Source organism: Astatotilapia calliptera, chromosome 10 (genome assembly GCF_900246225.1).
Source record: "Astatotilapia calliptera chromosome 10, fAstCal1.2, whole genome shotgun sequence".
NCBI classification, from domain to species: Eukaryota; Metazoa; Chordata; class Actinopteri; order Cichliformes; family Cichlidae; genus Astatotilapia; species Astatotilapia calliptera.
This window is the reverse complement of record NC_039311.1, coordinates 14219575-14242880: the sequence shown is the minus strand read 5'-3', so window position 1 is coordinate 14242880 and position 23306 is coordinate 14219575. Positions and strand designations below refer to the sequence as shown.

The 23306-nt window shown below is 39.8% G+C and overlaps 1 protein-coding gene across 2 annotated transcripts in view; it reads left to right on the top strand.

Annotated features, from left to right (window-relative positions):
* The window catches only part of ppp3ca (protein phosphatase 3, catalytic subunit, alpha isozyme), a 31393-nt gene that overhangs the window by 6558 nt on the left and 1529 nt on the right, over positions 1-23306 (top strand). Inside the window, exons 3-14 of one of the 2 annotated variants that reach the window (XM_026181808.1) lie at positions 3630-3754; positions 3851-3962; positions 4434-4579; positions 4670-4809; positions 13852-13929; positions 14060-14154; positions 16145-16270; positions 16375-16452; positions 17803-17887; positions 18055-18152; positions 19716-19766; positions 22124-23306. The exon at positions 22124-23306 is cut by the window's right edge and continues 1529 nt beyond it. In XM_026181808.1, the coding sequence (XP_026037593.1) occupies positions 3630-3754; positions 3851-3962; positions 4434-4579; positions 4670-4809; positions 13852-13929; positions 14060-14154; positions 16145-16270; positions 16375-16452; positions 17803-17887; positions 18055-18152; positions 19716-19766; positions 22124-22302 (1313 nt within the window). In that variant the 3' untranslated portion in view covers positions 22303-23306. The remainder of the gene's footprint in view (positions 1-3629; positions 3755-3850; positions 3963-4433; positions 4580-4669; positions 4810-13851; positions 13930-14059; positions 14155-16144; positions 16271-16374; positions 16453-17802; positions 17888-18054; positions 18153-19715; positions 19767-22123) is intronic. The other variant, XM_026181809.1, reaches the window with a different exon arrangement.

The following is a 23306-nucleotide window of genomic DNA, read 5'->3' as shown; positions in this document are numbered from 1 at the left end:
CTATTAGCCTTATTTGTCAGGTAAGTTAAGACATTTTAATAAATTGTGAGAGGGATCTTAGATCAAATTTCTGCTCCTTTATGATCAGTATTTTTTAAAGAGAACAGAGAGCACAAGTGATTTTTAAAAATAGATAAAGGAGAATTCGTGTGAATACAGCAGGAAGCTGTCACTACCAGGCAGAATCATCATTATCTTGTTAAATAAGTCCATGTAAAGTAGTTCAGCGGTATCTCAGAAGCACTGTCTCTGCGCAAATTTCTGGTCTGTTAGGATGATGTTAATCCCATAATGTTTCCTTCTTTGTCTACATTTTGCTATGCAGCCAGTTAATCAGGTTGGAAAACACTAGTTTGAAATATATAAAAATATATAAGTCAAAGCTTTAAACCTATATTTACTTTAGATGTAAGTAGAGAGTATAAAAGTTAAAACAAATGCTGAGTTTAAAAGCCTGAAGTATCTCTCATGTATAAACAGATAAAATCTTTTTTTCTGCTGAAAACCCTGCAGTGTGTCCTAGTTATGCTCTAAAATATTAACATGCCTCAGCCCGACACAAAAGTATCCTGTGTACTCAACCGTGGCTTCCCATCAAGAAAATTTAATTAAGAGACTTAGTTGGGTTTTTTTTTCTTTTACATCATCTATTTAGCCAATTTTATCTTACTAAAGTTGTGAATATAAATACATTTTAAAGTAAAACTCAATATTGTTTCTTGTACTAGTGAAATGTCAGACTCTGTTGTAGCCGGTTGTGTTTCAGCTAAATTTAACATGATTCTGTCGCCAATATGATAAAGGGGTTATTTGGGGCTCTCACTGGTCGACTGCTTACCACACATACTGTATAATTACAACACCCACCTCTTCAGCTTTCAACCTTTGTTGCAAGTAATTTCTCTAACTTTCTCTATTTTCTGTCTGTTGCTTTCTTACTTCTTAGTTAAAAAAAAACAAATACTGTTTTCAAAAAAGCCATTTATAAGGTTAACAGAAAATGGTCCAAAAAAGTGAAAGAGTTGTCTAAGTAAAAATGCATTGTTGATGCTGGAGGTCGAAGGAGAATGGCCGTACTGCTTTGAGTTGATAGGAAGCATAGTCCAACCTATAGGATTTTTAACACTGATTCACATGTTTGGTTATTTTAAAAAATCGAATATATTGGTCATTCTTTTTTCCCCAGGCATACAAGACACAAACACATTTGTTAGTTCGTACTGAGCTAATGTGACGGTGCAGTTTTAAGAGAATCTTGTTTGATTGCCACAGCGAGTCACAGAGTACTCATTTAAGCTCTGGCTGATTCGGCTCACATCAGCTGGTTGTTGTGTTTGTGGCGTTCAAAGCTCTGAAAGCATAGCATGAACATTCATAGCATTGTTAAAAGGTGTTTCTCTTTTTAAATTTTCATTTACCAACCTTTATAAATACAGAGACAGATATGTTGACAAATAGCTCATTTTGCCCAGAATAGCAGCAATATTGGGGTCTAATAGGAAGTCAAAAAACGACTCATGACAACCAAGATATGCAGAATCAGGTGAGCTACAGCATCAGAAAACCACTCCTGTCAGCTAAGAACAGGAAACTGAGGCTAACATTCACACTGGCACACCAAAATTGGACAGAGAAGACTGAAAAGACTGGCTAGATTGATGAGTCTCAGTTTTCTATATTCAGATGGTAGGGCATGCATACGTCCTACCTTCTGTCAGACTCATCTAATAGCACCTTTGGGATGTGGTGTAACAGGAGATTGACATTATGGATGTGCAGCTGACAAATCTGCAGCAACTGTGTAATGTTATCGTGTCGATATGGACCAAAATCTCTGAGGAATGTTTCCAGCACCTTGTTGAATCGATGGCTATGGTATAATTGAGGCAGTTCTGAAGGCAAAACAGGGCCCAACCTGGTACTAGGAGGGCAGGGTGTACCTAATAAAGTGGTTGGTGAGTGTATACTGAACATAAATGTGAATGCACATGTAATTATGCATTTACCTAGCTTCCTATCAGCTTAATGTCATCAAAGATGACAAATGCACTTCAGGAGAAGGCCTCAGCTCGACCTGCATCAGCAAAATGGAGGCTTTATGTACTAAGTATGAAATATGTATGACAAACTAAGTATTATGTCTGCACATTTGTTTATATCTGTGTGAGCGCGAGCAGTGTTTGAATGTCTCTGCAGCCGATTATGCATGTGAATCCTTACTTGCACGCATGTTTTACGGGTGTTTGCGCATGAGCTTGCATGTATGTGCGCATGTGTGCTTTTGATTGCTTTAGTCACACAAGAAGTCTCCCACTCACATTGCTCTAAGCTTTGAGTGGGCGAAGGCCACTGTGGAGCTGATAGGGGAGACGGAAAAGCGAGAGGAGATGGAGGGTGAGTAGGAGAGAAGGAGACAGAGAAAGATGATAATGAAAAATTGAAGGCAGCGAGGAAATGAGATGTAGGTTTGCACTCCAGTGCCACAGTGTTCACTACGAAAAAGTATATATCTCCCCGGGGGCTCGAGATTTTTCTAACTCTGGGAGGCGTGAGCGTCTCATTTCTCAGAAGCAGAGGACAGAAGCCTTTCAGCTAGAGTAGAGACCTTAGAAATATCTCAATACAGCGACACCTAAAGAGGGGAGAATTTCTAACATGGCATCCATCAGATCCAGATGCACACGCAAGAATATTATTCTCATAACATGCCGCTCTGCTGACAGGCCGTGCTTTCTCTATATGTGAGCACTAAAGAGTTAAAAGAATGAAGAACACTTCCAGTGACAATGTGAATAATTAAGTGCTCCGAGTTCTCCATGGAAGGAGAGAAGAAAAGTGCACATAGTAGATGGAGTAATCCAGAGAGCCCATTCGGTGAAACCATATTTTTCACCTCACACAGAATACGCTCAGATCTTTATGCTTATGGCATAAGTAGTTATTTTTATTTATGCCTTTGTTTATAGTTACATTACATCCATATTTCCCTGTACGCAATATTGCATTATTAACGAGAGCCCGTTCTACAGCTACATTCTTAACTGTTGCAAAAGGTATTACACAACAAAACAAACGCGAGACATTTTTATCAGATGCAAATAATCAGTAGAGTCACGATACAAACAGCAGCATCTCCATGCATCTGCACAGCCTGGCTGTCTATTTATGCAGCTAACCTGCATGCAGAAAATGAAGACACACACCTCTGGTACAAAGTGTACTATTCTGTAACGCCATGAGCTCCTGTCACAGTGGTCTCTACTGTCTGTCTCTCATCTTCTGTTCTTCAAACCTTCAAAAACAATAAATATCAAGCCTGGAAATCCAGGCGATACATATAGAAACTCACAACTCATCACTGTCGTGTGAAAAAAGACAACAGTGATGAAGTCAGAAGTATCGGTCGAATCTTGAATGTTTTGTTTCGTGAAAGCACTGCAATGGCTGCAAATGGTTTTACAGGCTACGGTAGGTATGACCGAAATGATAATGTACTGCATTTTTTTATCCTAGCAGACGGGGAAAAGATGCGTGCACATGTTGGCAAAGAAGAGAAAAGGATTTTCAGTGTGTGGGGGGGGGGGGTCTTTTCGGTTTCATAACATCTGCCTTTTTGGGGTGTTTTTCAGTCTGTGGAGACATCCATGGGCAATTCTTTGATCTTATGAAGCTGTTTGAAGTGGGAGGATCACCAGCTACAACACGGTACCTGTTCCTTGGTGACTATGTTGACCGTGGCTACTTCAGTATTGAGGTAAATCCAAAAGAATATTATTAAGAACGCCACACAGGAATCCAAATAGGAAAAAAAACATCACAAGTAACATTTTTCTTGTGCTTGTTTCAACAGTGTGTTTTATACCTTTGGTCGCTGAAAATCCTCTATCCAAAGACACTATTTTTACTCCGTGGAAATCATGAATGTAGACATTTGACAGAATATTTCACCTTCAAACAAGAATGTGAGTACCTCTCAGTTCTTCTTTCTCTGTCTTACTACGGTCCTGCGTAGCCTGGAGCTAATGTTAATGCTATATCAAGGTATATAAGGGAATGGAATTCACCTCACCCCAAACTGGTCATGGCCGACGGTTTCTTCCTGTTGAAAGGGAGTTTTTCTTTCCACTATTGCCGAGTGCTCGCTCATTGTTGGTTTCTCAGTATTGCTGTAAGGCTTTTACCTTACAATATAAAGCACCTTGAGGTGACTGTTGTTGTGATTAGGTGCTATATAAATAAAATTGAATTGGAATTGCCTGTGAGAAGCCGAAAATGAAGAGCTACAAATGCAACAAGTTAAACAAATTCAAACTGAAAGAACTAAAAGTATGCCTACCAGCCAAAGTTAAACCCAAATAATTACCACTTGCTAACATTTCAGTGTTCAAAAGGTGACTCATTGAACCAAACCATTACTTTTTGTGTTGTGCCAGGTAAAATCAAGTACTCAGAGCAGGTGTATGACTCGTGTATGGACGCGTTTGACTGCCTTCCCCTGGCTGCGCTCATGAACCAACAGTTTCTGTGTGTTCACGGTGGACTCTCACCTGAAATACACACCTTAGATGACATTAAAAAGGTAGCAGTCCAGTCACGCCTCACCACTACCATATCCCACTCTGCTTTCTTTGTGTGTGCCTGACATCAATTTCTGAATCCGTGTGTAAAGTTGGATCGGTTCAAGGAGCCACCGGCTTTTGGGCCCATGTGTGACCTGCTGTGGTCCGACCCTCTCGAAGACTTTGGCAATGAGAAAACCCAGGAATATTTCAGCCACAACACAGTGCGGGGCTGCTCTTACTTCTACAGGTGAGCTTTTTCTTTTGCTACCTGCAGCAACTTCAGATCATGTTTCATAGTGGAGGGAACTTTATTCCTCGCTTGCTGCAATATTTTATTTTATTCTAGGTCTCAGTGAAGCAACATAATCTTAAAACAGAGAGCGCTTCAGCTTTATGGCCTACTTAATGACCTCATGCAAGATTTGCCAGCAGCCTGCTGGTTTGAATAATGTTTAATACAATTTAATACATGTTCATTACTTGCACCAAAGACCTTTTAATACAGTTAAGGTTGAAGCTGAAAAAGTTGTAGTAAAATGGTCAGAAATGCCATAAAAAATATTTAAGTCATATAAATATGTAGGAGAATATGTAGTTGTAATTATAGTCACATCTACTTGTGTCTTAATGTGGGGACAGTTATAATAATATGTCTCTTAGCACAGCATCTGTATTTTTGTCTTTCCTGACTGTGGCTGCACCAAATGTATCACTTAATCTCTTTTACACATTTTACATTCCTTAAAGCTTAGTTTCGGCTTGTACAACCGCAATTCCAAAATTGTGACTCTCATCTCGAAAGCTGGGACAGTTTTACTAAAAAGAAAGAGGTGAAGGAATATTTAGAGCATCTTAGTGAGGCAAAGATTCTCAGATATAAAGATGGAAAGAGGACCAATCTATACAAAATTGTGTCTACAAATTGTGGAACAACTTTATGTCAATATTTGTCAATGTGAAATTGTGAAGTTTGATGTTTGGGCCCTCAGGTGGCACTGTGTTAAAAACAGGAATGACCATCATGCATGAGCTCAGCACGAGTTCACGGTGCTATCCACAAATGCAGGTTAAAGCTCCATCATGCAAAGAAGGATCCACATGTGAACTTGATCCAGAAGCGCAGTCTTCACTGAGCCTATGTTCATTTAAAATTGAATGAGACAAAGTGGAAAACTGCCCTTTGGTCAGATTAGTCAAAATGTTGATTTTTTTCATCTGGACTAAAGAGGAGAGGAACACTGTCGCACTGGAAAAACAGTGTTAATGCTGAAAGGTATATACAGCAACATTTGCCGTCATCTAGACATTGTCTTTTTCAAGAAAGACTGGATATTTGAACCACATACTGCAACTATTACAACAGCGTGTCTTCATATTAGAAGAATCCAGGTGCTGAACTGCTCTGCCTGCAATCCAGACCTTTCACCAACTGAAAACATTTGAAGCTTTATCAGACAACAATGAGAAATACACTCTTCCTCAAAATGCAGCAGCTCAGTTCTCATATGTTTGCTTACTGTTAAAGAGGGGAGGGTGCTAAACAGTACTAAAAATGCCCCTGCCCCAACTTTATTTTTTTGAGATATTCTGATGCCATCAAGTTCAAAATGACACTTTTTTTTTCTTAAAATGTTACATTTCCTCTGCTTAAGCATTTGATGTTTTCTGTGTTGTATTGTGAATAACATGTGGGTCTATGAGACTATTTTTATACAGCATCCCAAGATTTTTGAAACTGGGGTCACAGATTGTTCTTAGAAGAACAGGATATATCTATATTGCTCTAGATTGGTTATCTGCAGCCAGCATCTCCCTATTTGGAGAAATCTCTTAACCGCTTACAGAGTCGTGATTGCAGTTGAGGTTTAGCAAAATTTGATAATAAAAAATATATCCTTGGTATGTTGAACATGACCCCCGGTCTCTAATTGTAAGTTTTAAAGGAAAGACTGCAGCTCACACTGTGAAGCTGTCTACAATAAATCCAGGCTGATATAAATAGGGCAAGCTTTTAAAAAAAAAAGAAAGATAGAAGCGCATGTGCTTTGATCTTGAAGTAGGTGGCTATTCATCAATTGTGTGTATGTCACACTCTTTCTACTTGGAGTACAGTTAAGAGATGGAAGAAGATGGGAGGACAGGGATGACATGCATTTAAAGTTAACACCCTTAGTTATCAGTGTTGATGATCTCATTTAATCTTTCAAGGATAATGTTGGGTGAAATTTGACTGTTGCACAGAACCCATGCAAATGAGCTCTTAATAGCAAAAATAGATGTTAGGATTATAAACTATTAATAGATATCAAACATTCTTTTTTATACCTGAGCACAAATCAAATGTGGACACAGCTAACATGAACACAGAAGGATTCAGACAGATAAGCGTATCCCTGACCCTTACAGTGTCTATCAGTGAAGGAGTCCCCATGTCCTGAGGTTAGCGTGGGTGATAAAGCAGTGGTAAATATGTCAAATAAAAACTGAGGCAGAAACGATGCCCTGGTAACGTATCAAGATGATAGGAAGGCAGAGGAAGAGTGAGCGCTGTCCTAATGTTGTTGTGAGATGGAAGAGAGCCGTGGAAGTAGGTGGTGGTGAGGAGAAGAGATTAGGTGGCAGTTATGGTGAGAGTTTTCTTAATGAAGGTTCAGAACAGCACAGAGCCATGCGTGGGAGCTGCAGATCTGCTCAAATCACAGAAAGACATGAAGACTTGCTCTTGTACCAAAGAGTAAATGGCATTCTGGACAGAGTGTGTAGGATAATTGTAGTTCCCATTATAATCCATTTTTAATTTAATTCCTGTGTATTTTCAGGCACCGAAACTAATATCTAAGAAAGTGTCCTTTTTTGTCCAGTTGTAACAGTTTTAAAGAAGTGTTATCTGCTTCTGAGGCCTAACTAAAACCGTTCTGACAGTTTTGTGTATATTAGTGTGTTAGAGTCTAATTTGCATAGCATTTACAACATTCCCAAAGCATTTTCATTTTTATTTTTGTTTGAGCTTCAAGAACACTGTTTTCTGTTTCGGAGATCACCTTGCTGCAGGAGCAGAGGTTTTCAGATTTCTGTATTAATGTTTCCCTGCAGGATAAAACCAAACTCCAATTAAACATATGAGATCTCTTTGCAGCAATAAGATAAACTTGTTTACTGTGGTTGAATTCTCTTATAAAGCAAGTTTCAGATGTCTGAAGGTGTTGATTATATTACAAAACTGAGGTGAACTTCAATATATTATTCTTTGGAAAATGGATAGCAGTTTAGACCCCCCCCCCCCCCCACACACACACACACACACACACAAAGAGTAAAACACAACGCAGGTACTTGAGAATAGTGAAGACGAACAAAGAGAAGCCAATAAAGTGTTTTAACTTCTCCTTTCACTCCTGTTAAACGGTCACTGATAGCTGTTCACCAGGAGATGGGAGCTCAGTGAGGATTATTCTGTGGATGTGTGGAGGCTGCTGCTATAATAGTCATCTATCTCCCCGTGGCTTAGTTCCTGCCTTCGCTCTCAAACATACCTCTCCATCATTATGACTCTTGCTAAGCTTACAGGATGCATGCTACACAGAGAACCTCATTCTGTATTATTGACAAATGACAAAAATTGTAATAGAAATCGAGCAGGAAACGCAGTGTATCGAAGATGCAGTCGGGTACAGATGAGGACAGAATTATCAGCCCACATTTTTTACATTATGTTACTCTGCATACACAAAAAAAAAATTTTTTTAAACTGCCAGGGTTCAAAATCATTATCTCCCCTGATGCTGACAGTTAATTGTGTATCCTTTTTGCTGGATAACAGGCTGAAATCATTTGCCACACATGTCTCCTTAGCAATCCCTGTTTCAAGCTCCTCCAGAGTTGATGTCATCTGGTATGGACCTTGATCTTCAGTTCATGCCCGTTCAGTGGGATTCAAATGAGGGCTTGAATCACCCCGTCATTAACGTCCACTTTGGTCTTCTGAACAAAGAGCAACATTTGTTTTGGGGCATTGTCATGTTGGGAGACAAAGCGACTGATTTATGTTTTCTTTCAAAATCCTTCTTTTTTGGAGATCACTTCTACTTTGATGAGAATTTGTATGCTAGACACATTAAAGCATTCCCACAGCATAATACACCCACCACCATGCTTCACTGTGGGGTCGGTCTTCTTTTGACCTCTCCCTTCTTTCTCTAAACATAAGCAGTGTTGATATGACCAAAGAGCTCTTTTGGCCTGCTCTCTCTGAATTTCTTGATGATGTTTCTCACAAGGTATCTGTGATACCATCTCCTGCTTTGTGAGCATCAACAATTCTTTTTCTCAAGTAAAAACTGATTTATTTTGTTTGTGGCACGATGCTTTCTCAAGTGACGGCTCAAACATTCGCTGAAGTTTTTATACTCTGTATAAATTGGAAGATAACCCCTCGGTTTTATTTCACAAGCTTTTGAGCATCACAAAGTTAAAGCACATCATTACACAGTAGTGGTTTGTGCAGTTACTCAATAAAAAGGTCCTTTTTTCCAGGGAGGCTAATAAGATTAACCCTGGTAATTTTTGTTTTTCTGAAATCATTCTGTTATTCTTTGCAAATAGAAATAATGTATGCTTTCTAAAGAAAATTAGTAAGAAAAAACAAGAAAAATATTTTTCTCTGTTTGAAAAAATACTTAAAAATTTAGACAAAATCTTTCAATTTCATGGGGGATCAAATAATTTTGCACATATAATTATTAGACTTCCCGAATGTGTCTTCCATGAACGCAGTTAGCAATGAAATTGTTTTTTCCCATAGTTTGGAACAGCATGCCTGCCTTTGGCTTTTCTGTGATACAGTTATCACATACAGGGACATTTGCTTCTTTTTGTTTTCTTCTGTTGTTTTTGTTGTTGTTGCAGGCAGGTCCTTTTTTGTTCCTCAAGTGACCTTTGATGAATTGCAGTTCTTGGCACTTGTACATTGACTTCATTTTTCAGCCTTGGATGAAATGCATAAGTGCAGGCTTATCTTGTTCAGTAATGTGATGTAGTAATGCTGCATATGATTTAAGGTTCTGCATTAAATCTGTTGTCTCATAAAGTATAGGCAAATACATCACATCGTGTGTTTGTTTACCTTGGCCTTTTATTCTTGTCAGTCTTATTATTATGATATCAAAGCACTAACTAAACATTTCTCATGCGCCAAGGTGCAATCAGAAAAGTGTGAGTCAGCTAAGTGATTATGGATATGTTTATATGATTTCATAGCTTTTATAGTGGGGGGAAATGAGATTAATGACCACCAGCCTGGCAGATGGATTTTCTAAGGTGAAAGGGGAAAAAAAACTCTGTTTCACACTCACAACACGCCACTTCCATCGCTCTCTCGGTCTCTTTCGCTCATACTCACTTGTCAGATTCCTCGCGCTCTCTCACTCACAGGCTCACCGACACATTATTGTGTGTTTTCACAAAGGCAAGAAAAAGAATGTGAGCTGCAGGCAGGCATTGTGTGGGTATTCTTTTCCTTTGCAGTAATCAATAGATAGAGCGGACAAAAGAAAAGGAAAAAAAAGTACATCAGTGCATGATGAGTTCTTTATTTTTATCTTGTTACACGACATGGAAAGAAAACAAAAAAAGAAAAATGCTGTTTGCAGCTGTAACAGGCTTAATCTTCAGTATGTGTGATGCAAAACTGCAGAAATGCATTGTGGATGTGTTTTTTAATAGAATCTGTTATATAACATTTTTTGAGAACAGCGTTTTGCAGATCGGTAACGGTGCAGCAATAAGGGAAAGGGTTTCAACACATTCAAGCTAATCCTGTGGTTTGTATATTGGCCACTAAAGGAGGGTTGCCCGTGCGACCTACTTACATATGGTGGATGGCATAGTTTCGCCAGGTGCTTAGGGCACAGCAGTCTCCTTGTTGTTTCTTCCGGCACAAACCTTTGAGGGCTTAAATATTTTAAACACTTCTGAAAGTTTGATGGGTCCAAGGATGGCAGCGACTTTAGGGAAGTGCAGGAGGAGAGGATTGTTGCTGGGGAGGGTTATGTTGTAGAGATTCGGAGAAAGATGAAAGCGCTGAAGCGATTATGTTTACATTTTTTTAATAATTTCAATCAAGCTTTTCAAAGCAGCTACTTTTCTGACGATTGTCAGTGTAAAGTAATAATAATAATAATAATAATGGATACTTTATTGATCCCCATGGGGAAATTACTTGTTTTTCTCTGCATTTGACCCATTCACTCAGTGAAGCAATGGGCAGCCCACTAAGCAGGCGCCCGGGGAGCAGTGTGTAGGGACGGTACCTTGCTCAGGGGTACCTCAGGGTAGCCGTTAAGTGGATTCGAACCGCCGACCTTCCGATCATGGGGCGACCACTTTACCTACTGAGCTATCCCTGCCCAACGTGAAGATATTTCTATTTTAGACAAAACTAACTAACTAGTTATATATCAAAGCATAGTGGAGAGATTAACTAACAGTATAAATATTACAAAGTACAACATAGACGTAGCCAACGTCACATTAAATGAAGTCCCATTTTAAGTCCCTGAGATGAGCGTTTTCGCTGTCTTTGTGTTCTGAAACTGGATGTGATGAGCGAGAGCTTGATCTTGCTGTTCATTGGCTAATGACTTGTTGATCACAAGTTGTTAGCCAATAAACACACCCGTTCTGACATTTAGAGTAAGGAGATTTTATATAATGGACTTCGTGTTTTATTCAACAGGCCCCAAAATGAGTGACTGACACCATAAAATCACCAGCAAAGTTTTTCATAAGTTAAGGTCGAAATCTGTTTAGACTTCTATTGAGGTTTCACACCATGACTTTATGTGCACATTGTTTGAGATTTGTTCACCAGATTAGATGGAGTACAACCACTGGTTGTTAGGGAAACATTCCCCAATTGGTTTGCAGTAGTTCCCGGAGGTTGTTGGCTCTCACTGGGTGAAATCAGTTGCAAAGAAGGCGGTGAACCAAAAACCTCCCAGTAGATTGCCATGGTTGCCTGCATGTTTGACTGCAAACACTTTATCTATCAGCCGAGCAGTAGTAAAACTTGAAAAAGTGCAAGGCGATCTGGAAGTGGAGAAGGATAACCTTCAAAGTAAAATTTGTGCTTCAGAGCTTGTGAACGTTTTAAAAAGCACAGCTTTTACTTTAACCTCCTAAGACCCGAACTCTTCCATGGCATGCATTTTTAATTTCTCTTTGATATTTGGGCTGATTGGGACCTGATGAATGTAAAAACAAAGAATTACCAGATTTTTTTTAACCTGATTTTTGTTTCTAAGAAAAATAAGAGCCACATATGAGGACATTCGTTTAAAATTTCGATAGATCAGTGGCAGTATAATGTCCTCGTAAGTGGATATCAGGCCCTTGTAGAGCAAAATTGAGTATTTTGGTCTAAATAACCCAAAATGTGATGTCCACATATGTGGACGCCAGGTCCTAGGAGGTTAAAGACAAATTGTTTCCTTTTAATGTTACACTGATTCAAGTTTTAATACAGCTCAGCTCATAGTTTAACTGCTGTGTTTGTAGACATGCCTTATTCAATTGAGCCTACATTGTCGCCATGATTGTCATGTTCAAAATGGCCAACAAGTTAGTGGTCACATGTCTACAAAACCTCAATAGGTCAGGATGTCATTTTAAGCTACACCCCTCATCCCCTAGTAGTTGTTAAAAAGAACTGCATTTAGTGAACATTCGTGTATGAAAAGCTGAAATCACCAACATCTGGGGTCCATATATTGGAGCTGTTTTGTAATGTTAGGCCCTTCGGTATCTACAGCTGTTGTCTGTGATAGGTCAGTGGAAGAACATCAGGGTAAGAGAGAGTGTATGGCAATCAATTACACTGGAAACAGCCTAGTTTGCGATGTGTGCGAGGTGTGTAGCTGGAACTGAGGGACTAAAATATATCATTCTTGTAACTTCTTGAAAGCAGCAGCTGAAATAAAGAGATCACAAAGGACTTTAAAAAAAACTTTTTAGAGAAGTGACAGATTGAGGTGATGTTGCATTGAGGGCAGTAATTGCTGCATTTAAAAGGGCTAATTAAACTGTTCTCTAAAATCCTTTTTTCTTTTTTCTTTTTCTTTTAAATCTACAAGACTCAGTTTGAAGAGATAATGTGATTTTTGAACGACAACCTTTCAGGTGTTACAAATCTCAGGTGACAACTGCTAAATGTACCCTACTGTGGTTGGTAGCTGAAGGTGATCCACTTGTCATTATTTCTCCCTCCTGTGTTAGGGAGGCCTGATGCACTGCTCCATGATTCATGGCTATGAAACTCTGGCCTGAACTGTAACACTGGAAGTCATGTGTTAGCATTGTTAGTCTTCATGGGACATATTCTTGTCCATCTGGCTAGAAAACAAAATACATAAACAAATAAGGAATACCACTATGGCATACAGCCACATTTTAATTTGTTTTTTGGAAATGAACGTATCTTAAGCAGAACTAGAGAGGTTGTGTGACAGTAAAATCAAGGATTGGATCAAGTAGGTTCCATTTCAGATTATACTCATATACTCGTTTTTGTTGTTGTTGTTGTTTTTATAGCTGTAGCTGAAACACATCCACTAATAGGCTGAACATTATGAGCACTCCTGCCTAATATGCTGTCGGTCTTTTTTGTGCTCCGGCCTGCTTTCAAAACCTCTGAGGACACCTTATCCAGCACCAAAATGTTTGAAGCAGATGCTTTAAGTCCATTTATAGTTTTTCTCTCACCGACACTGCCTGGGAGACCCCACATTTGTTATAATTTCTGAGATGTTTGGAGTAATGGCAGAGTGAAAATATCAATTCTAGTCGACAGAAATACCTCAAACACTTCCAGTTCAATAAAGTGAGATGATTATAAGGAATTGAACTTTGATATACAGAACAGTGCACACAAAGATACGAAGGTGGAGCAGCCCTTTTTTGCGAAGCACTACATAGACAAACAAAGCAGCCACAGTCTTTAGCAGCACATTTCCTGTAAGGACGGAGCTGAGAGGCAGGAAGGTCTGACTGCCGCTATCTGGCTTTTATATATTTATTTTATCACACCAGGTAGATATCAGATGCTTTTTCACACACTTGCATCACCCGTGCAAAATTCTTAGAAATCTGAGAGTGAAACCAGATATGAAATTAGTAAGTCACACCTTAAATAAAATTATACCAAGTCACTCCCATTCTCTGTTGCTTGCACCACTCTGTTATTTTTACCTCGTGTTGTCACCTCTTAACACAGTTTTCATTGACTATCTTTCAGTTATCCAGCTGTATGTGAGTTCCTACAGAGCAATAACTTATTATCCATAATCCGAGCGCACGAAGCACAAGATGCTGGGTATGTAATCGCTACAAAAAGCACGGAAAGACACACCTATGCACACAAACAAAAATAAATGAACGTTTACCTATTTAAGAGCAATGCTCTGCTTTTCTTCTGTCTTCACCTCCACGTAATGGCCTTGAAGCTACCGGATGTACCGTAAAAGTCAGACGACTGGATTCCCATCCCTCATTACCATCTTCTCAGCGCCAAACTACCTGGATGTTTACAATAACAAAGGTCAGAATATCTCTTCATCTGTTTTGGCCCCATTTTTCATCATCATGTGCAGTTCTGTTGGTTTGTTGTTGTTTTTTTCCTGTGTGCGATATTGTGTTGCTTTCTTGCTGCTGTTTTTATTTAGAATGACAAATATGGGTCCGAATTATATTACGCCATGTAGAATGAACACGTTCGTTTATTAAATGTTGCAACAGAAAATAGTAAAGTCTGCTGCTGGAAAGGAGAGAGATTCCTCCAGTGGAACACCTGCACCACTTTCATTTTAGCTGAATCTAGGTTGTAACTAACTGATGAAAAATAACAGATTTGTAGATCATCAGAAGCACATTTTGGCATTTTATAAACCTTAAAACGTGGCCCTACATCTGATTAAAAAGATTGCCAATAGGCTCCTCAGACTTACGTACTAAAATGTTTTTAACAATACAAACTGCAGTGCACGAGTTAGTGCAACTGCATGTAGCTGTGTGCAGGCATAAAAATGCATCAGGGAGGCCCCGTTTGTTTGTGTTCTCAGATCTGTGTCTTGGTTGCCATAGGCTATGTTAGATGGGGAACGTGGGAGGGACTGTCGGCATTGCTGACTATCTCCATGTGGTTTTATTCCTCCTGATATAACAGTGTCAGCAGTCCCCTGCCTCTGCTAGGCCATCTAGTGGCTGACTTTCTTTTATTTTTCTCCCCTCTCTTTAACATCACTGAGTATAAACATGTTATGGTTCCTCTGAGGACACGTCAGAATGAATCTCACACTGAATCTTAATAACTCTGGAGCAGGATTTTAACACAAAAAAAGTATGTAAATTTATCTTCAATAGGCTTATTTAAATCAAATAATACTCAAGATTAAAACTATTCTGTGACCGCTTGAGTCGTGGTGACACAGTTATGTCACAGTTATTATCATTAAATGATTTTAATCACAACTGTGATATGCCGTAGTTGCTATGCATCAACGGAGATGCAGAGAAATAAAGTTACTACCAGTGTTTACAGTGCTGTCAGGGCTGTGAGCAACACATGTAGCAGAGTGTATCACAGCTGAACAGACAGAGGCAGAGTGCCAAGCAGTGTCTTAACTCTAACTCGCTTGTATGTAGCGGGAAAGTTTACAAATGATTACCTCACTCACTAGAGTTTTAACATACCATATGTTAAATATTGGCTTTCTACTCGCTACATCATGCTTTCACTGGGCAGCAGTGGCACTATTGAATCTGAAATCTACATAAATTTGCTATTCTAATCTAGAAATCCTTATCCTCACATACAAGATTATAAATAATCAGGCCCTTTCATACCTTAAAGACCCCGTATCACTACACTATCCTAATAGAGCACTTTCCCCCTTTGCCTTCTGGCTTACTTGTGGTACTAGGATAGTTAAAAGTAGAATGAGAGGCAGAGCCTTTAACTTCTAGTCCCTTCTTCAGTGGAACCAGCTCCCAGTTTGGATTCGGGAGACAGATGCACTCTCTAATTATCCGATTAGGCTTAAAACTTTCCTTTTAGATCAAGCTTACAGTTAGGGTGGATCAGGTGACCCTGAACCCTCCCTTAGTAATGCTGCTATAGGTTCAGACTGCTGCAGGACTTCCTATGATACACTAAGCATTGCATATCTACTCACCTCTTCTCACATTTATATACCACTGCAGCATGCCATTAAATCACTGCGTGCTCACAGAGGTTCATCTGATTATTGGGGTTTTCTCCCTACCTTGCACTCATTGAGCTCCTTGAGGCAACCATTTACGTGATCTGATGTCATATAAATACACTTGAATGGAATTTTATTAAATTATTCATTAGACCATTTAATGAACTCTATTCTCTTTTATATGAATACTTCATATCTGCTCTATGGATCTATGTAAAAGGAATTTTATGTTGCCTTCATCAGATCTATAACTACATATTAATGCCATAAAATGTTATGAGACTTTATGGAAAGTTTTCCTCTTCTGTGTCTCACCTGCCCCAACAGCTGCTGTACTTAAATATGAAAATAATGTGATGAACATCCGACAGTTCAACTGCTCACCCCATCCCTACTGGCTGCCCAACTTCATGGATGTCTTCACCTGGTCTCTGCCGTTTGTTGGAGAAAAAGGTATTTGTATTTGTCTGGGTTTGTTTGGGGGGGGGGGTCAGTTTTCTCCACGGCTCATTGCTCAGTGACTTTACCTTTGTTGCACTCTCTATTTTTTATCCCAGTCACAGAAATGCTGGTGAACGTGCTGAGCATTTGCTCTGATGATGAACTCATGAATGATGAAGATGAGATTTTTGATGGTAAGATGTTTTGTAAATAAACATGCCATTTTTCATTTTTTAGTATTTATTATTGTTCATTTAAACTTTTCATACACTAAACTACAGATGTGTGAAATATTGAAGGAAAGGCTAACCTATTGTATCTCATTATGGTAACGTTAACATTGATTGATGAACACAGTAATCACGGGTTTGTGGACAAAAACAACCACACAGAGACGCTGGGGAGGAGGTAGTGTATGTCTGATTTCAAACATACTTGCTTGTAGCGGGTGAATGCTGAGCCAAAAGACTTCCTATAGCCAGGTAAACTTTGCGTTCTGTGTTTCAGCAGAATGTCATAGAGGTGCAGTGCACACCAAGTGTATTAACAAGCCTTGAAATTAAGGTAAATTCTCAGCGTTACCCACAAATCCAGAACACAGCGGCTTTTTCCTGCTTTTACTTTTCGTAGTCCCACCCTAGACACATCTGGCCAATAAGTGGACTGAATGTCCTCACGTGGTTTGTATTGAGGTAATGCAGGTCGCTTTTAGTTTTCTCTGTGTTAAAAGAAACCAAAGTGCAGGTTAAAGGCTACAAGTTTACAAACTCTTCAACTGATTTAGACCACAGTAAAACCACAGTAAACGAATTCCAGGTGTGAAAATGCCCTAACACGTCAATCTTAAATCTCCAGAAAAGGGTTGAAGATGTGGAGACTGTTAAGGCCATTGCAGTTTTACACTATTTTTAAACTTGTCAATACGATGAAGGTGATGACTCTGAGCAGCTGCGTATTGATTTACAGCAACCCTTCTCTAGAAGGCGACAAGTGGACCCAAACCATGCCAGCAAAATGCACCTTCACAGCATAATAAAACCTCTCGTTGTAGGGGTCGAGGATTGAGGCCTTTCTTTGATTTGTCGCCCTTTTGTAAATCTCCCAGTGAAATGTGGACAGTGGCGGTCAATGCTGGCCTTTAGTGACATTTTATGATTTTATGCAGCCCACGACTCTAGCAAGGAATGAATTTACTGGACATTTCATTCCTTTACAGCTCATCATTATGCTGTTTAAATTCACAGCTAAAAAGCTATTAGCCAGCAAAAAAAACCAAAAAACATCACATGAACTCAAATGGTTTGAGCATATTTATATGAACGCTTGCTAAAAAATGTTTTGAAAACTTGAGAAAGCTTGCTGTAAAGTATGACAGTGACCTAGAACCTATTATAATATCACACATTATTATCAGGTGACAGATAATTAACAGAACATTCTTTGTGTCTAAAGGCTTCAAACTAGTTTTTCATGCACTGTGAAGCTTTATGACACCATCTCTTATTCAGAAAGCCTTTAATGACCGTATACATGTTCCTTTGCAGCCAACGCAGCTGCACAACGCAAGGAAGTGATCAAAAACAAGATCCGCGCTATCGGGAAGATGGCCAAAATGTTCTCTGTTCTCAGGTACATTATTTACACGTGTGTAGAGGTATGATTTCCAAAAAAAATTTTTTTTTTCCAATCTAGAGTGCACTCTGTATGTATATCTACTGTTATGAGAGTGGGGACATCCAGTAAAATCGTTTAGCTGCATTTTCTGATCTGTTTGCTGGCCTCTGTCTGTCCTGCAGAGAGGAGAGTGAAAATGTGTTGACACTTAAGGGCCTGACGCCCACTGGCATGCTGCCAAGCGGGGTTCTTTCTGGAGGCAGACAGACACTGCAGAGTGGTGAGTACGAGGCTGGGCCTAAGCCTGTTCGCCATCATTTTCTTCATGACCGACATCAGTCCCCTCCATGACTCTTATCTCTCAAACTGTCTCTCTTCTGCCTTTTTTTCTAATCTACCTTAAATTAAGTTAGCTTTGTTTTAGCCTCTTACTGACGTTCTTAACTGAAGAGCCTAAGTTAACGTAAAGGTCCAGTCTTCTAGTTTTTTTTAATAGTTTCACATGATGACAGTCATACAAATATGCAAGACAACTGCATCAGTGCTCAGAACAAGTTGTCTTGAATTCAAAGTTCAGACCTAACATTTAAGCTGCTGTGCTTTTTTGAGACTTATTTATAGGTGGCAGAAAAACGAATTCACAGCAGCACACCACTTTTATTTTATTTATTTATTTATTTTGTTCGAAACTGATGTGATGCAAACAAAGTTTATAGACAGGGGTGCACATAAGTGGTCCGCAGGTGCACATGCGCTGTCAAAATCAAAGACGCGCACCAGATAAGAAGTTGCAACGTGCGTTTGCGTACATATAAAAGGCACTGTTTTTGTCCACTAGAGTGGGATTTTCACGGCATATTCTGCACCACATCTCTGTGCGTTCATCGTTTGTTTGAAGCCAGCTCACCTCCTGCAACCACTTTTCAGAGAATACGCGCTTCTTTTGCGGTCCGGACTCCTGACATTTCTTTGGAGGTGGAGGAACACCAAAGTAATTGCTTAAAGGAGCTTCTTCGACATCTTTAAAAGTTCTAAACAAATGTCTGTTCTCCTCCAGAAAATCTTATGTACGCAAACGCTGGTGCACCCCTGTTTATAGACATTACTTATTTCCAAAACAATGTCCCTCTTTGGGCTTTTATGCCCATGAAGGACTGCAATACAGTACTAGAAAAATATAGTGTCAGACAGATAAATAATTTAAATATATGAATACATAAATTCCAAAAATATAAATAATTATGAAATTATAGTATAATTAGTTTTATTGGGGGGGTTATATTGGTTGGGTCTGATTATTGGTGGTGAGGGGGTCATAACCCCCCTAACCCCCCTGGAAATTACGCCCCTGGTAGGAATACACTTTGGGGCCAGACTGTTTATACATTTAACAATTAATTTAAGAAAACAGAGATGAAACTCTCAAAACTAAGTATTATAATCTTTTAGAAATATTACAATGATGCCACCTAACAGGCTTTTTATCCATTATTTTGAAACAAAGGAATTGAATATAGTGCTAAGCAACTACAAGTTATTTCTGTCATCTTATCTAATATATGTATATATATATTTTTTTGTTTTTCTCAGCCTACTACTTCTGCCATCTAATTGTCCCTCACAGTTTCTTTCTTCATGCCTCTGTCTTAATAATTTTTCATACAGTTTTTCTAACCCCAGATTGACAGTATTTCTCTCAGTACTAATGCATGGCACTCCTCTGAGTTTGGCTGCATTGCCAATATCTCATCCGGCCTAACACGAGCTGCCTTTTTCGCTGGGGCTGCATTTTACATTTGCATGGCTTAATCAGGAGTAACCCGATCCCCTCCTCCCCCCTCAGCCACCATTGAAGCCATTGAAGCCATCGAGACGCATGATGAGGACGGAGAAGGTAAACCCCCACCCATCTCCCACCCCTCTCAGTATATCATCAGGTTCTCCTGGAGTAGGGGCCACCTGCCACTAACATTTTCATGTGCACAACAGCCCACAAAATAATTCCTCCACTCTTATAACTCTTTAATCTGGTATGGCTGGCACTTTACTTTGCAGAGATTAGATTAAACAGAAAAACCAACTAGATGATTGGATTTAAACTTTTAGAAGAGATGGAACTTTATAAAGGACCGTGAGCTGGATTTTAACACAGTTGTGTGTAATGTAGACTCTTTTATCGCAGGGAAATACTGGCAGTGTTTGCTGGGTGGGGGGCTGGTGTGGTATCATGTTCATGTAACTCTTGAGTCAGTGCACTAAGGTTGGAAGGAACTGTTTCACACCTAATGCAGTATTCCCGTTCCTTGTGGACAGATGAAAAGACGTTGATAAGCATCCACAGTGACTGCAGCATACATTTGCATTTAGTAATTAGAAAGTGGGCAAGAAAGGGAAAAACACTACTTAAAAGAGAGGAATTACTTTTTAAGGGATATATATTCATAATAAATGAAAACACTGCAAAGTCAAGTGCTGCTAAGAGATGCATGACTAAAGCCCATTATTTTGGGTTTGGCTTGTAAATGGCCTCCATCTGGTACTAAAAAGTGTTGCATGCAGAAAAACAAGAAACGGCCCAGCACATCAACATGAAATATGCACCCCTGTGTCTGAGTTCCTGAGGTAATCTTAACTCATGAACGAAGAGTGAGAGATTTACAGCTTTGTTTATCCGACACATTATTTGTGCACTTTAAACAAAACTAAAGTAGCAGGATGACTGACAAGGGACATTGTAGCAAGTGGTGTTCGTTTTATTGAGAAAAAAGGGCAAGATTACAAACCATTGACTGAAGTCACTTTCTCTACCATGCAGTTTATGACTGGATTATTTAAAAAAGAGGTATATCACAGCTTGAAGTAACAAACATGCAGACTTGTAGACTTTGTAGACCTTTTTTTAAATCCTCTAGGTCTGTAGGCCTCGCAACTGGGTGGAAACTGCCTGACAACTACCAGTGAGTGTTTGCTGGTGTTTGCCTAAGGACCAGTAGCTGACTCAACGGTAACCACTGGTTGCTAGTGAAAAATGTCTATTCCCTGAATGGCTGACAAGTAGTTGCAGGAAGCTACTTGCTGTCGCTAGGTGACATTGGTTGCCAAGGTGTATACAGTGCTGCATAGAAAACCTTCTTTGTATTATACTGATTTTGCTGCGAGCTGACTGCTGCAGTTACATGTACTTTGCATGGAAGATGTTAAATTGTCTGCAAAGACTCACTTACTGCTGTAATGCAAACAGGAAACGTAGGCCGTTTGCTTACGAAAATTTACCTTTGGAAACATGTTGGGTTCAGCAGCAAAACACACTTTTAAGGCAAACACTTTCTGGTTTGCATTAAACTTTTTCTTTTCACTACTGCTTGGTGGTTAGTTAGCAAGTGTTTGCATGCAAGTGGCCACCTTCCATACAAACTACACACAACCCTGGCAATCTGATAGCAACCAAAGCAATTGCGCGATGGTTTTTCGTGCAGAGACCATCTTTGTGACTGATTTCATCTAGTGGCACCCACTCACCAGTCATGATTTTCCCTAGTAACCAGAGGTTGTCAGGGGGTTGCTGACCAGTCTCTAGGCCTGTGTGACTGAGGTCTAAGGAACATCAGTTGAGGGAAGGGCAGTTTAACTACAAGAAAGCAGCTGTCATGAGGAATGCTTGCCATGTCACTATTGTTAGTTGCAGAGATGAGTGATTAGTTTATATCAACAGCATGTGACCATGCGCACTTTAATAAAAAAGAGTATACTAATCCATTAATTAGGGGCGATTGTGGCTCAAGAGTTGGCAGTTCGTCTTGTAATCGGAAGGTTGCCGGTTCGAGCCCCGGCTCGGACAGTCTCGGTCGTTGTGTCCTTGGGCAAGACACTCCACCCGTTGCCTACTGGTGGTGGTCAGAGGGCCCGGTGGCACCAGTGTCCGGCAGCCTCGCCTCTGTCAGTGCGCCCCAGGGCAGCTGTGGCTACAATATAGCTTAGCATCACCAGTGTGCGAATGACTGAATGTAGTATAAAGCACTTTGGGGTCCATAGGGACTAAGTAAAACACTATACAAATACAAGCCATTTAATGAAATAAGCTCACTGATTCCTAATACGACTCACATTCTGAATTTACACATCTTCATTAGTTATAATCCCTGGGAAATCACAGCAGCAGTTCATGTCTTGGGAGGGTATGTATCATATTAAGAACACTCTGGAACTGCGGAGTTACGTGAAGATCCTGATCCCTTTATTTGTGTTTTTCAGCTATCCGTGGGTTCTCCCCCCAGCACAAGATCACCAGCTTTGAGGAGGCTAAGGGCTTGGACCGCATCAATGAGCGTATGCCTCCTCGCAAAGATGGGGTGAACCATGTGGGTCACTCCATTGGAAAGATGAATATGTCAGAGGCAAACGGCACAGAAGACAACAGCAACATCCAGTGATGTGCTGTCTGAGCCTCAGAACTGCCGGTGGCTGCACAGCAAGAACTTTGCTAAATCCTGAATTCAGGCCTCTGAACATAAAATAAAACAGGCCCTCAGATAGAAAATGAAATCTGCAGCAAATCTAAAATGGCGAAAAGGTCATTTCTTTCATGACACTATGTCATTGCACGGTTGGGGGAGGGGGGAGTTGGGTTCACGGCAAAGGGCAGGCATAAGGAGAGATGAGCAGGCTTCAGCTCGACTGAAAAAAAAAGTCAAGTGATTGAAAGTTGTGTCTGCCTGTTGTTCCCTTTCTCAATTCAATTACAGACTGAATTGTTGGGGGTTGTTTTGTTTTAAGCGCTGACACGTGTCTGCTCCTTCATCACAGGGCCTGACAGCAGACATAATTGCAGTATCCATGCCTCACAAATCATTTTAACTGTTTTATAAGGTGTTTATTATGAGTCACTCACAAATTCACTTGATGAGGAAAACGATCTTGTTTACCTACATGTTTTGCTAGTATTAGATCACACTACTTCATCAGAAAGAAAGAAAGAATAAAAAAGCAAAATGCGTACCTCTTCAAACCTGCAGTGCAATCTTACTGTTGAACTTTAATTTATTGATTTACCTTGTGGTAAGAAGCTGTTGTCCTGCATGGGAAAGAGGACAGGGTGCTTTGGCCCGGCCACCAAAGATCAAACTCCACTTTGCGTATGTCTCCGTAATCTCCAGCACTGCTCCTTTCCTCACCTTCCTCGCTGTCAGCCGTCTCCTAGCAAGACATAACTTGGAGGGGATGTGGGAAGAAAAGGGGGGGGGGGGGATGAAAGGAGCATTGTGAAATTTTTATTCCACCTCTTACTGTAGATATCCCAGTATCAAAAATTACATACAGTCCGAAAATGTCACACTACCCCAGAAGTTCAGAAAGTGCAACATTTGTAGGTGAATCTCAGAGGGTTTTATTTTATGTGCTTGTATCAGAGTTATTTACTTTCTCTTCACTGTCTGTT